The sequence below is a fragment of the Mus musculus genome, chromosome 11 (genome assembly GCF_000001635.26).
Source record: "Mus musculus strain C57BL/6J chromosome 11, GRCm38.p6 C57BL/6J".
In the NCBI taxonomy this organism is placed as follows: Eukaryota; Metazoa; Chordata; class Mammalia; order Rodentia; family Muridae; genus Mus; species Mus musculus.
This window is the reverse complement of record NC_000077.6, coordinates 86,714,550-86,728,990: the sequence shown is the minus strand read 5'-3', so window position 1 is coordinate 86,728,990 and position 14,441 is coordinate 86,714,550. Positions and strand designations below refer to the sequence as shown.

Sequence of the window (14,441 nt, the reverse complement as noted above, 5' to 3'; positions counted from 1 at the left end):
ATAAATATAATTTAAATAAATTTTAAAAACACTATTATATAGAATTTGGCATGGGTATTGTACTGGCTAGTTTTGTGTCAACTTGACACAGCTGGAGTTATCACAGAGAAAGGAGCTTCAGTTGGGGAAATGCAGCCACGAGATCCAGCTGTAAGGCATTTTCTCAATTAGTGATCAAGGGGGAAAGGCCCCTTGTGGGTGGGACCATCTCTGGGCTGGTAGTCTTGGTTCTATAAGAGAGCAGGCTGAGCAAAGCCAGTAAAGAGCATCCCTCCATGGCCTCTGCATCAGCTCCTGCTTCCTGACCTGCTTAAGTTCCAGTCCTGACTTCCTTGGTGATGAACAGCAATGTGGAAGTGTAAGCTGAATAAACCCTTTCCTCTCCAACTTGCTTCTTGGTCATGATGTTTGTGCAGAAATAGAAACCCTGACTAAGACAGGTATACACCTTTAATTCCCACACTTGAAAGGTTGAGGCAGGAGGATTTCTGTGTGTTGTAGGTCAGTCAAGGCAGTGAGAACCTGTTTCAAAAATTATAAAACAAACAAAATAATAATAAAATAAGATAAAAGGTTGTTGTCTAACTTTTGTGCATTGACTTAGTTTTATTTACCTTGATCATTATTATTATGATTTTTTTTGTTTTGTTTTGTTTTTTGAGACAGGGTTTCTCTGGGTAGCCTTGGCTGCCCTGGAACTCACTTTGTAGACCAGGCTGTCCTCGAACTCAGAGATCCGACTGCCTCTGCCTCCCAAGTGCTGGGATTAAAGGCGTGCGCCACCACGCCCGGCTTGATCATTATTTTTAAGTCTAGTAAATGGCATCAATTAGTATTTAGTTTTATGGTATTTTTTATGTCTGGGTATTTTGCCTGCCTGTTTGTTTGTGTATCACATGAGTCCCTGGTTCCTGTGGGGATAAGAGGACATTAGCACCCCCAGAACTGGAGTACCATATGGTTGTACGCCACCGTGTGTATCCTGGGAATCAAGCTTTGGTATTCTGGAAAAGGATCCAGTGCTCTTAGCCTCAAGGCCATCTCTCCAGCACCTGTTTTTAGTTTTCATTTGCCATTTTATCTTTAAAGTAAAAGGTTTATCACAAAAAATAAATAAATAAAAAAGCACTACAATGTATAATGACAAAATCTTTTTAATATTGTCTCATAAGAACTGTTGGGTTTAGAGTCAGTTAGGTGCATTTATTTTTATTATCAAAAGAAGTAAATCTATGGGGAAAATCTGTTTCAGTTACAAATTTGACAAACTACTTTTTATAGGGCTTTCTTTCCTATTATCCCTAAGACAGGATCCATCAGCTGTAGAGATAAGACTTCTATCTGCATCCTACTTTCTAGCTTCTTAAGTATTACTGAATATTTACTATCAGAAGGCTATATGTTAAAGTACCTATTGTAGTGTCTGGGAAGTTACCCAGTTGGGTAGGTTGATATTAGTTATTCTGAATAACTTTTTTTTTTTAAAGATTTATTGTTTATTACATGTAAGTACACTATAGCTGTCTTCAGACACCCCAGAAGAGGGTGTCAGATCTCATTACGGATGGTTGCTGGGATTTGAACCCAGGACCTTCAGAAAAGCAGTCAGTGCTCTGAGCCATCTCTCCAGCCCCTTGATAACTCTTCATATTTTCTAGCATATTAATTATCATATTATCTAAGTAGTTCTTATTCTGTGAGAGTATAGTAATAAGATTAAGAAAAAATTCTACCAGAAAGTATTTTCTCAGATGGTTAAAAATTTTTTTAAAGATTTATTTATTTATTCTATGTAAGTACACTGTAGCTATCTTCAGACACCCCAGAAGAGGGGTCAGATCTCCTTATAGATGGTTGTGAGCCACCATGTGGTTGCTGGGAATTGAACCTATGGAAGAGCAGTTAGTGCTCTTAACCACTGAGCCATCTCTCCAGCCCCGGTTAAAATTCTTAAAAGCTAGTATTGTAGTGGTTTTGTCATGTACTGGTTTTCCTCCAGGTTAGTATATATGTTCTTCCCCAGAGTAAACATCTTTCATTTAATCAGTCTTTGAAAAGTGATATGCTATGAAGAGGCAATTCCGTCTCTTACCTCAGCTCCAGGCTCAGGTACTTTGAGTCCCTGTAATGGAAGACTCTGTCATTGTAATGTTTTTGTCATACTGAATTACAGTTGCTTGCTGTCTCAGTTTTTTGTCTTCTTTGTTTAATTGTATTTCTAGCACCATCCAAAGGTGGTTTTGAAAAGTAAGAAGCTCTCATCTCTCTATTTAGTTGTGTCTCTGATAGAAAAAAGGCCAAGGATGAGTCAGTTAGGGATGATCTGACAGTCAGGAGTTAAGGAGCCTGCGGGGCTTCCTTCTCTCTGCTACTGTGCTGGTGTTAAAGGTGAAGCTTAACCTGGAGCTCCTTCTATCACTTTACCATACACTGTAACCATGCAGCAAACCAAGCAAGCGTCAGCATAATCAATTACCTAGTGACTCCGTCTAAACAGATCTAGCACAGTACAACTATTCTCTTATGGGTAACCTGCAGGTCCTGTCAGTTTGTGTGGAAGAGGAGAACATAATTCCTTATATCACCAATGTCCTACAAAATCCTGACTTGGCTCTGAGAATGGCTGTGCGGAACAACTTAGCTGGTGCTGAAGAACTCTTTGCCCGGAAATTTAATGCTCTCTTCGCCCAGGGAAACTACTCAGAGGCTGCAAAGGTGGCTGCTAATGCTCCAAAGGTAACTAGTTATGAAGTTAAGGTTGGCATGCTTGGGCTGGTCTTACTGGGCTGTATTTTTGATACTGCTACAAGAGGAACCAGCTCTGTAAGATTAACTAACTCCTTTCCAGTTAGATTTTTCTTTTAATAAAATATGATAACTAATTCTCAGTGTCTCTAGGTTTGGTGTGTAAAACTGCAGAATCTTAGAAGGATTTATAGACTTATAGACCTATAGTTGATGTAGGCAGAGTTATGTCCACTTACTAAAATACAATATTATCTGGGCTCATAATTGATGGCTTTCTATTTTAATTTGAGCAGTTAGTATTGGTTGGTGTTATAGTGTGTAGAGTTGTCAGAAAATGAGCAGAATCTATTCCCATAGGCCTTCACATCAGTGTTAGTTATGGAGTGTGTGCTTACTGAACTTGACTTAATGGCTAGTGGTTACTGTTGCAGGAATGGGTTTATCTTTTTGTCACCTTTAAATTTTTTTTTCATTTTTGAGATTTTACTATAATTACATCATTTTTCTCTTCCCCTTTTGCCCTCCAAGCCCTCTCATGTACCCCTCCTTGCTTTCTTTCAAATTCATGATCTTTTCATCATGATCATATTCATATGTGTATATGAATATATTCCTAAATATATAAATATAACCTGCCAAGCCTGTAATCCTGCTTGTATGTATATGTTTACATTTACATGGCTGACCTTTAGATAGTAGATAACCAATTGGTGTGGTCTTCCTTGTGGAAGACTATTTATGCCTATATCACATGTTGACATAATTACCTTGGCAAATTTCTGATTTTGAATAATTTTGTGTCATGGAACCAGAGATGTGAATCTTTGCACTATGTGGTGACTGTTTGTAATGTGGAGGCTATAGGTCAACCATGTGGTTCAGATTGGCTTAGGACATGGAGGGTTGTTAGTGCCACTGGGTCACTGAGGAGTCAGTCACTGAGAAGTCTTTAACCTTTCTTTTTCTTAAAGGGAATCCTTCGTACTCCAGATACCATCCGTCGATTCCAGAGTGTCCCAGCTCAGCCAGGTCAAACGTCACCTCTACTTCAGTATTTCGGAATCCTTTTGGACCAGGGCCAGCTGAACAAATACGAGTCCTTAGAGTTATGTAGACCTGTACTTCAGCAAGGGCGGAAACAGCTTTTGGAGAAATGGCTGAAAGAAGATAAGGTACATTAATTTGAATTAATATAATTTTCCTTTGTTTAAATACCATGTTAGCAATTTAAAATGGTTGGTTTCTACCAAAGTATCAACATCTGTTAATTTGTTGCTTATGAATATAAAACAAAACCGGACCTTGCCGGTTTAACACATGATCCAGGATTATTGCTTGATAGTTAAAACTGCTAGGCTGGAAGTGAGTTACTATTGGTTTGGCCTTGGAAAACAGTTAACATGAGAGGCTTCCTTCATTGTACAGTCATATTTATCAGTGTGTTTGACTTTGCTTAGCACGTGATCTTCCATATCCCACACTTGATATACATGCCCAGTAGTTCCTGCTTGCGCTCTCTCCCTCTATAAGAATTTATAAACTGTCATTAGTATGTAACTTTTGATGCTGGTAAACACACTTGGGTATGCAACAGCCAGGTTGGCTGCATTTAACACACTGAGGTTCTGTCTGACAGTGATTTTATAGAATGTTAAATGGTGTTAATGTGAAAAAGTATTTAAAAGAGTTTAAATGGGAGTCTTTTGTAAAATATCTTATTTTTTATATTGTATTATAGTTTAATATAAAATGTATTGTTTTCTGTGCTGTCAAATATATCTTTTATATTTAGCATTCTATACTGTCTTGCAAAGCACATATTTCTAATAGAGAAGAATGAAAAATGAAGCAATAAATATTATTTGTAGGTCAACAAACAAGTTTTAAGCAATTTATAATTATTCTTTTTATACAGTCACACAAGAAAGCTTTCCTGCCTACCTGCCTAAAGTAACAGTTTGAGTTGCCATGTTTTATGCCGTTATCAGGTCTGAGGCAGCATTCCTGGAGTGATTACTCACCAAGATATTAAACCTTTCAACATCAATGTTGTTGGTGGTGTTGGTACATTCTGGAGTCTTAAGTTCCTGTTTCTTCGTCTGTCTTCTGCTAGCCTTGTCTTACAGGGCACTAGAGGACAGTACTTCAGACTTGAGAGGCTTAGCACATAACATTTTCTCCTAAAGAATAGCCAAGCTAACATTTTTGTTTGTTTGTTTTTCGAGACAGGGTTTCTCTGTATACCCCTGGCTGTCCTGGAACTCACTCTGTAGACCAGGCTGGCCTCGAACTCAGAAATCCGCCTGCCTCTGCCTCCCAAGTGCTGGGATTAAAGGTGTGCACCACCACGCCCGGCTACCAAGCTAACATTTTTGAAAGCTGTTCTGATTGTATAAAATAACAGGATGGGAACAGCCAGGATAACTGAGATTATTACCTGTTGTTGGAAGTCATGGGGGCTCATTTGCAGTAAGGTTCATTAATTGTCCATTAGTTAGCATGTTCAGGTAAAATGTGTAGAATGACAGAACTCTTCGATCACATGAGTTTATAAGGGTTATTCTTTTTAAAAAGTTAACACTAGGACTCAAGAGATGTCTCAGTGGTTAATACTACATACTGTTCTTACAGAGGGTCCAAGTTAAATTCCCAGCACAAATGTCAGGCAGCTCACTGCTGCCTATAACTTCAAGGGGAATCTTGACAGCCTGACTTCTGTAGTCTGGCAGTCAAATGTACATAAACCCACACAAAGTGCATAATTAGCACTTTAGAGGCAGAGGCAGGCTGACTGAGTTTGAGGCCAACTTGGTCTACATAGTGAGATTTTTGTCCTCATTCCCCTTCACAAAAGAAAGGAAAGAAAAAAAAAAGAATAAAGTAGACAATTGGACTGGGGGTGTGGGTTAGTGGTATAGGACTAATTTATTTAGGATAAAGCCATAAGTTCAATTCCCAAAACTGCAAAAAAAAAAAAAAAAAAAAAAAGTAGAAAACTCATGTAAAGCAGAGCTCTAGGAAGCTGATTTGAAGAGGCACCTGCTGAATACTACCTGGAAATTGTAAACTTTGTATCTATTTTACTTTGTAAATTTAGTGTTCTGCCTAACCGTTTCAAACCCTAAAGTTAATAAACAAAGATAAATGATGGATCTTAGGGCTCTTGAATTATAAAAGGTATATCCTAGTTTTAAAATTATCCCTATGGTTTTAAAATAATCCTAGTGTAAGTAGGGAGCCATTAGCTTACTTTGTACAGTTGATTTACTTCTTTAGAGACAATGAGACAATGTCTTTATTTGTGGCACAGGCAGGTCTTGTACCCCTTGCTTAGCTTCCCAAGTGCTAATAGTACAGGCCAACTGGCATCATTGATTTTTATTAACAAGACTGCATCAAAAGTTGTATTATCAGTGGACTGAAGAGACATTTCATTGGTTCAGAGCCTCTATCACTCTGGACCTGACTTTGGTTTCTAGCACCCATGTCATATGGCTCATAATCACCTCCAACTCTTGCTCCAGGGGATCTGATGTCCTCTCCTGCTCTCTGTGCAAACACTCACAAGTAAAAAACCAGTGACATTATTTTTGAAAAGTTGAAAAGATAGCTGTAATAGTTGAGTATCTTAGTTAGATGTATAAGATTCTACTAGAAAGAAAGTGTACATTCCTGACAAGGTCATAGGCAATACCTAAAAGCAGAATTATCCTTGTTTAAGGAATCGTTCTGGAGAATTATACATAGTCACTACTGTGAATATCATATTCAGATTTTAGCAGCCACAAATCTTGTGTGTTTATCTTTTTAAAATGAGTATCTTTTATATGAGTTATATTTATAGAGAAATGTTATCAACTACTCGTTTTTAAAAAAGCAAATAGGTCACTAACAAAATTCTTTTTCCTTTGGCAGCTGGAATGTTCTGAAGAACTGGGTGATCTCGTTAAATCTGTGGACCCAACATTAGCACTGAGTGTTTACCTCAGGGCCAATGTACCTAATAAAGTCATCCAGTGCTTTGCAGAGACAGGCCAAGTCCAGAAGATTGTTTTATATGCTAAAAAAGTGAGTTCAGTGGGGAAAATTCTCAATATAAGTTTATTAAAAATAAAAAAAACAGAAATTAGCCTTAACTTGATTGATTCATTATTTATTGGTGAATTTCTTTAAATTTTAAACTACTTGGGAAAGCATAAACAGTTCCTTCTTAACTGTCATATGCAGAGTTCATACCTTAGTGATATACATGAAAGCAACTACAATTTTAAGATTGTGGAGGCATGTTAAGCATGTGTTAGTTCAGTTTTTGAAATTGTCATTCATTGACAAGTAATATAATTATCTTATAATTATATAATTATATAATTATCTTAGCAAGTATGTCATTGTCATATTAGCAAGCATGTCATTGCAGTGGTCTTATTGAATGTTTAAAAGTATAGTTTTATAGTCACCAGTAGTTAATATTTTATTATAGAAAAGGCTTTTATTGCTTTTAAAATTAAACTTTGTGACCTGATTGAGGTCTTTGTCTATGTGTAGGTTGGCTATACTCCAGACTGGATCTTTCTCCTGAGAAATGTCATGCGGATCAGTCCAGATCAAGGACAGCAGTTTGCTCAAATGTTAGTTCAGGATGAAGAGCCTCTTGCTGATATCACCCAGGTAATGTCATCTTAAAACTCTTCTTCATGGAGTTGGAAGTGTTGGGGAGTCTGAGTTTCACACACTTTTCAGGAGAATAATTTAAACTTTCAGCTGACAGAAATTGTATTCATGTGTCCCTGCATGGATAAACCCTGAATATCTTACCACAACATATTGCAAAAGAATAGGCAGTAAGATACCAATTCTAAATATTGCTTCAGGCAGAGGTGCACCCGTGGCATGTACGGAGGTCAGAGGACCATGTGTGAGAGCACTTTTGCAGCCTGGTTGCATTCAGGTAGTCAGCCTGCATACAAGTGTTTCTGCTGAGCTAGTCACTTAATTCTTGTCACAGAAAAACTGTTTTTTTTTTTTTTAAGCTAAATAGTAATAGTAAATAATATTTACTGTTTTAAAATAGAACAAATACCAGTTTGATTAGGGACAGATATGTGAAAATGAAATTACTTTATCTTGGTCAAAAAGACAAGAAGTAATATATATGAGTGGTGTGCTCCCCTGGTTGGGGAGAAGAACAAAGAGAATGTGTAAGCCAATTTTTCATATTGTATATCCTTGGGGTTTTTTTTTTTTTAAACTGTAACTTAGAGAACTGAGTTTTCAATAACTTTTTAGTTTGTTTTGATAGAGTCTCATTATATAGCTCTCTAATCTTGGAATTCATATGTAGACCAAGCTGGTCTAAAACTTCCTAGTGCTGCTCTCTGAATACTAGCCTTTATAGGGGTGAGCTGGCATACCCATATACCTGGCTTCTCTGGCAATTTAAATATGAGGAAAGGTTGTATAAATACTATTCTTTAAGTCTGGTATTCAGGGTCTAGATCGATGGGGCTCAGCAATTTAGAGCCCTTGTTGCTATTACAGAGGACCCTGGCTTGATTCCAAGCACCCACGTGGTGGCTCACAAACATCCTTAATTCTAAGTCCACTGGATGTGCTACCGTTCTCTTCATGTGAAATACATGCATGCAAAAACTCAAAAGTACATGTGATATACTTATAAAATAAGTAAATATCAAAAAACAACTGGTAAAACTCATACATGTTCTTTGCATTTTAACATGACTTGCATACGTGCACATTGTTACTTGTTCATATTTCCCCTACACTGAATTGCCCTTTTGGTCTTACAGCTCTTCCCCTTCAGTACTGTCTTATATCTGATTTTTCTCTTTTAATAGATTGTGGATGTCTTTATGGAATACAATCTAATCCAACAATGTACTGCCTTCTTACTTGATGCTTTGAAGAATAATCGTCCCTCTGAAGGTCCTTTGCAGACGCGATTGCTTGAGATGAACCTTATGCACGCACCTCAAGTATGTGTTGTTGTATTCATTAGGATTTCTATTTCTGTGATAAACACCATGACCAAAGTAACTTGGGGAGGAAAGGGTTTATTTTACCTTAAAACTCTTTTGACTCTGTCACTGAGGGAAGTCAGGGCAGAAACCTGGAGGCAGAAACTGAAACAGAGGCCATGCAGGAGCACTGCTTATTATGTTGCTCAGTCTTTTCTTATAACCCAGGACTACCCGTCCAAGGACGGTGTTTTTCCTGGTGGGCTTTCCCCACTCCCCATCATTAGTCAAGAAAAGACCCCACAGGCTTGCCTGTAAGTAGTCTGTTAGAGCCATTTTCAAATTTGAGGTTCCCACTTCCAAGATGTTCCCACTTTCAAGTTGACAAAAAATGTGTCCAGCAGAGTTGTCATGCTTTTTAATCTTGCTTCCGATCCTGTTCTGGTCCATTGTGCCAATGTTTACAAGTTGTCACTCAGAGTTTTGAGATGCTTATTTCCTAAGAAAATTTAGCTAGTATTCTTTGTACTTCATACTTTCATGTTATTTATTCACTATTCAGTCTCAGTGTATTTTCTGGGTGTTGGTGTATGCTGAAGTAAAGGAGAAGGAAACACGGCCTTGTCCTGTCTGTGGTTTTCTAGGTTGCAGATGCCATTCTCGGGAATCAGATGTTCACCCACTATGACCGGGCTCATATCGCCCAGCTGTGTGAGAAGGCGGGCCTGCTGCAGCGTGCATTAGAACACTTCACCGATTTATATGACATAAAACGTGCAGTTGTTCATACCCATCTTCTTAACCCTGAGGTATTTGTTTCTTACCTGTTAGTTGTGATTAGTCAGTGTGTTTATTGTTTATACTGGGTGATAGTAATTATTAATTTTTTTTTTCCCTCTAGTGGTTAGTGAATTACTTTGGGTCCTTATCAGTTGAAGATTCCCTAGAATGCCTCAGAGCCATGCTGTCAGCTAATATTCGTCAAAATCTACAGATCTGTGTTCAGGTGGCTTCTAAATATCACGAACAGCTGTCAACTCAGTCTCTGATTGAGCTCTTTGAATCATTCAAGAGTTTTGAAGGTAATTAGGAATGTCAGAATTGATATAAGAGAGACACTTATAATTAATCAGGCAGTTCGAAATTATCTTCTGAAAAACACTTTTATGGGACATGTCTTCTCTAGGACCCCTCATGTCATGGGATCCTTGAGGTATACAGTGTAGAAGAACACCTGCTTGGGTATTTTATGAACTAAAGGCAGAAATTTGGGTTAAGAAATTTATTGTCTTGTGTTAGCTGCATAATATTAAAATACTGACGACTAATTACAGTAATATTAAAAGCACCGCTCTGACTCTTGCAATAGTGAACATTTCTCCTAAGGGGGTTTTGTGCTTCATTAGCCCAGCTATTTAAAATTCAATTAAATAATTAAAATATAATTGAAAGTTTCTAGAGTTAGTCTAGCTACGCTTGAGGTGAGCCATGGGAGGTTAGTGTCTAAGGCAGATGATATAGGTCATCACTCCAGAAAGTTCTTATGGACAGCTCTACACTAAATTTTTGAAAGTTTTATGCAAAGCTATCTGGTATGTGATACTTGATTTAAAGTGTCTCATGAAATGTGGTATAAACATTTGCTTTGCTATTGAGGCGCTGTCCTTTACTATTTGAAAACTTCCGAGCCAGGCAGAGTGGCCACTCAGAAAAATGAGACAGGTTTATGATAGATTCAAGGACAGCCTGAACTATACGACAAATCCTCTCAAAAACACTAAAACACAGAAAGATACTTTTAAACAGAATTTCCTGTTGTGTAGGGACTGAAATTTATACCTGATTTGTTCAAGTGGCTTCTGGATTAATGTGTATTCTTACTGAACTTTTAAAACAGCCAACTTACTAGGAACCTTTTCTGTAATCATGACTTGTAATTGCTTAATTTTTAGTTCTTTCATTCTCAAAAGTATAGCCAGGCTTGATGGTACATGCTTTTAATCTCAGCACTTTGGAGTCAGAGACAGGAGGATCTCTGATTTTGTGACCAGTCTGTCTGGCTTATACAGCAAAATCAGGACAGCCAGGACTCCATGAAGAGACCAGGGCTTCACAGTGAGACCTTGTCTTAGAGCAAGCAAGCAAGCAAGCAAACAAACAAAACCTGCCTATGTTCCTTAATCTCAGTTACTTTTGTTTCTTTAAGGTCTCTTTTATTTTCTGGGGTCCATTGTTAACTTTAGTCAGGACCCAGATGTGCACTTTAAATATATTCAGGCGGCTTGCAAGACTGGGCAAATCAAAGAAGTGGAAAGAATCTGCAGAGAAAGCAACTGCTATGATCCCGAGCGAGTCAAGAATTTTCTCAAGGTAAGTGGCTTTAAGTTACGTGCTTCTGATTGACTTAAGCAGTTCTACAAGGGTTGAGTCGGGCTTGAGAATATTTTTCTTACATTTGAAAATCTTAGCATTCTCAAATTCTGTGCTGGGTTATTTTTTCTAAACTTAATACTCTGTGGTTTCTCAAGAAATAAGGAAGGAAATTAGTAAGTAGTACCTAAGAACGACCATCTGTTTAAAAAGAAGGAAAAACAGTTTCATTTTCAAAGAACTTCCTTTTTTTAAAAAAAAAAAAATCAAAAGACACATTTCTTTTTTCTCTTTTCTCTTTTTTCTTTTGTTACAGGGTCTCACTCTGTAGCCCTGGCTGTTCTAGAATTCAGTATATAGACCAGGCTGGAGATCTGCCTGCCCCTGCCTCTTGAGTGCTGGGATTAAAGATGTGTGTCACTAGGGCTGGTTTAAGAAAAACACAGTTTAAAGTTGTTCTTGATGACATTTTAGAATATTCAGCTCTTTCCCCAGGTGGTGACACATACCTGTAATGTGTACATTATTAATATGTACAACAGGAAGTAGATGGCCTCTAGTCCATAAAAGGCTTTGATTCCTTTATTTTTTTTTTAAGGCACAGTTATTGATTTTGTCTTTCTACTGCCTTGAAAATTTTTGTCTGGGGAGAACAATGTGCATAAGAGCTAGCTCTCTCCTTGTATCATGGAAGGCCCAGGGGTCAAACTCAGATCTTCACATTTGGCACAAGTGCCCTTACTCTTTGAATCATCTTTCCTATTTTTTTTGAGATAGTCTCACTTTGCAGTGTCTAGGCTGGCCTTGGTATGTGGTAAAACCAGCATCTTCCAGAAGGCATCATTCTTGGCTTAGGTTTCTTATATTTTACTCTTCAATTTTTTTTAACATTTATTTATGTTTTCATTTTGTGTTGATGTTTGTGATGATGTTTCTGTGCCCAGGCCATTGCATGGAGGTCAGAGGTCAACTCTTGGGAGTCAGTTCTATCTTTGCATCATGTAGTTACTGCGTCTAGAACTCAGAATGTTAGTCTCCATATAAACGTCTTTACCTACTGAGCCATCTTCCAGCCTCTGCCTTAGATGCTTGTATTTTTCAGTTTATCTTTGGCATCATTTTCAAGATCCTTTATTGTAGGTTAAGGAAACATCTAGATTTACTTCTAGCATCACATCTGTCTGAATCCAGAAATGAAGTGTTAATGTATAATTTATAAACCAAGTGGGATCAAGATAAATTGACTTTGTGACACATGAATTCAGTTGGAGAGAATAAAGGCTGCCTCTGGCTGGAGTGAAGAATAATGTCCTAAAGAATGCTAAGCTAGAGAATAGTAAGGGTTTTTAATTTGTTTAACTTTGCTTGTTAACATTATTCTCATACCAGTTATTTTATGGGGAAAAGTAAAAATTTGTAGCTATCTATCAATGAAAGATGAGAAAAATTCTTAAACTCAGAGAGTACCACTTGTCCACTGTCACACATGACATTTTTTAACTTTTGTTTTTTGGGAGAATTGTAGATTGAGCACAAAACCATTATTACATGGAATTTGCATGTCTTGCCTCTACCTATTATCACTTGGAGGTAGTTTACAGCTGTATCATCTGATATTTATTCTTTTGAATTTAACTGGGGTCTGATAGCCAAACCCACAGGGATTTTATGTAACAAAATAGTCAAAATGATGAGATTATCTTATATTTTCTTTTTTTTTTTTTTTTTTTAAAGATTTATTTATTTATTATCTGTAAGTACACTGTAGCTGTCTTCAGACACTCCAGAAGAGGGAGTCAGATCTTGTTACGGATGGTTGTGAGCCACCATGTGGTTGCTGGGATTTGAACTCTGGACCTTCGGAAGAACAGTTGGGTGCTCTTACCCACTGAGCCATCTCACCAGCCCCCAAGATTATCTTATATTTTCAAATGAAAGATAAACTTTCCCCCAGTGATTATAACTTTATAAGTCATATCTTAGCCACATAACTTTTCTGGGCAGCCTAGCCAGCATGATAATGTCAAACTTTCTAGGGTTCCCAAGAAACTTGCCAAATGCAAGGAGTGGTTGGTCGTGCTGCTGTGCACCCACTCCATTTCACAGGACAGAGCTCGCTTCCTCTGGTGAATCATTGAGGCTTATGAGGCTTTTTGTTTTTGTTTTTTTTTTTAACACTGCTAGCTTCTTAGTTGAATTTCTCTTTTGTAATTGAACTCTTTTCTTTAAATTTCTTTAGCCTTAGGAGATAATGTTTGAGTTATCTTTTATGTCAAAGCAGAAGTAAACTTAACTATTACAACTTGAGTAACATTTAAGTTAAATATGGGAATACATAAAGAATCCCAACACCCACATTTGACAGACTGAGTCAGAGGGACCTGGAGTTTGAGGCCAACCTGGTGTATATATGGCCTGTCTCAAAAAATTAATTTTAATGAATAAATAGAACAATATAATACAGTGCAATATGACCCAATACAAAAACAACAGCCTGTGTGGATCAAAGTTAGGGCTCCTTCCTTACCTGTAATCCCAGCCCTCAGAAACCCAAGGCAGGAAGATCATGAGTCCAAAGCTAGCATGAGCAACATACTGAGATAATGTCTGGAGAAAAACAAACATCAAACAAACACCAACTGCCCTGTGAGGGATGAGAATGTTATTCAGTAGCGCTGTACTAGCCTAAGATTCTCTTATGACCTACAGAAAAGTTAAAGTACTACAAAGAATTCCAAACAATGTTGTTAGCATTATTTGATTAACACGCAAGTGTGTCTCCACCCTGCTCCCTTTTCTTTATGCCATGCTTTGCCTCAGTGTCCCTGGATGACTCACTGTTGCTGGCCCTTGGCTGTTGGGGCTTTGTGTCGGCCCTAGACTGTTTATGTTTTTTGTTTTTTTGTTTTTTCTCTAAGACCTTCATGGCTTGCTTCTTGACCTTCAGGTTTCTGGTCAAATGTTAGGAGAGGTTTTTCTCAAGTTACTCAGCCTAAAATAGAAACTACTAGGGTAAGTGAAGTAGCTCAGTCAGTAAAGTGCTTGCCTTGCAAGCCTTGGTTAGAGTCCAGATCCCAGGAAAGAATAGTACATGTGTTAACTCATGCTTGTAACCCTGGCCAAGGTGGGTCCCTTGGTGTGCTCCAAGCCAGTGAAAAGACTGTCTTCAGTAAGGGGCACAGTGCTCCTGAGGAATGACAGCTGAAGTCAGTCCTCTGCCCTCCACATGCATTTGCAAACAAACAGGCTGATATCTGTACCAGTTCCATCTTGATGGCCTTGCTTCACTTCTGCTGTAATGCTTGCTGCTGTGAGGGAAACCTCGCCTCTTCCCACTTGGAGGCACTT

At 37.9% G+C, this 14,441-nt stretch overlaps 1 protein-coding gene across 4 annotated transcripts in view; it reads left to right on the top strand.

The window, feature by feature from the left end:
- Cltc (clathrin, heavy polypeptide (Hc)) overlaps window positions 1–14,441 on the top strand; it is a 63,216-nt gene that overhangs the window by 28,577 nt on the left and 20,198 nt on the right. For all 4 annotated transcript variants that reach the window (NM_001003908.2, NM_001356393.1, XM_006533985.2 and 1 more), the window contains 8 exons: window positions 2,539–2,736; window positions 3,720–3,920; window positions 6,664–6,816; window positions 7,294–7,416; window positions 8,604–8,741; window positions 9,368–9,532; window positions 9,625–9,805; window positions 10,930–11,093. In NM_001003908.2, coding sequence (NP_001003908.1) covers window positions 2,539–2,736; window positions 3,720–3,920; window positions 6,664–6,816; window positions 7,294–7,416; window positions 8,604–8,741; window positions 9,368–9,532; window positions 9,625–9,805; window positions 10,930–11,093 — 1,323 coding nt within the window. The remainder of the gene's footprint in view (window positions 1–2,538; window positions 2,737–3,719; window positions 3,921–6,663; window positions 6,817–7,293; window positions 7,417–8,603; window positions 8,742–9,367; window positions 9,533–9,624; window positions 9,806–10,929; window positions 11,094–14,441) is intronic.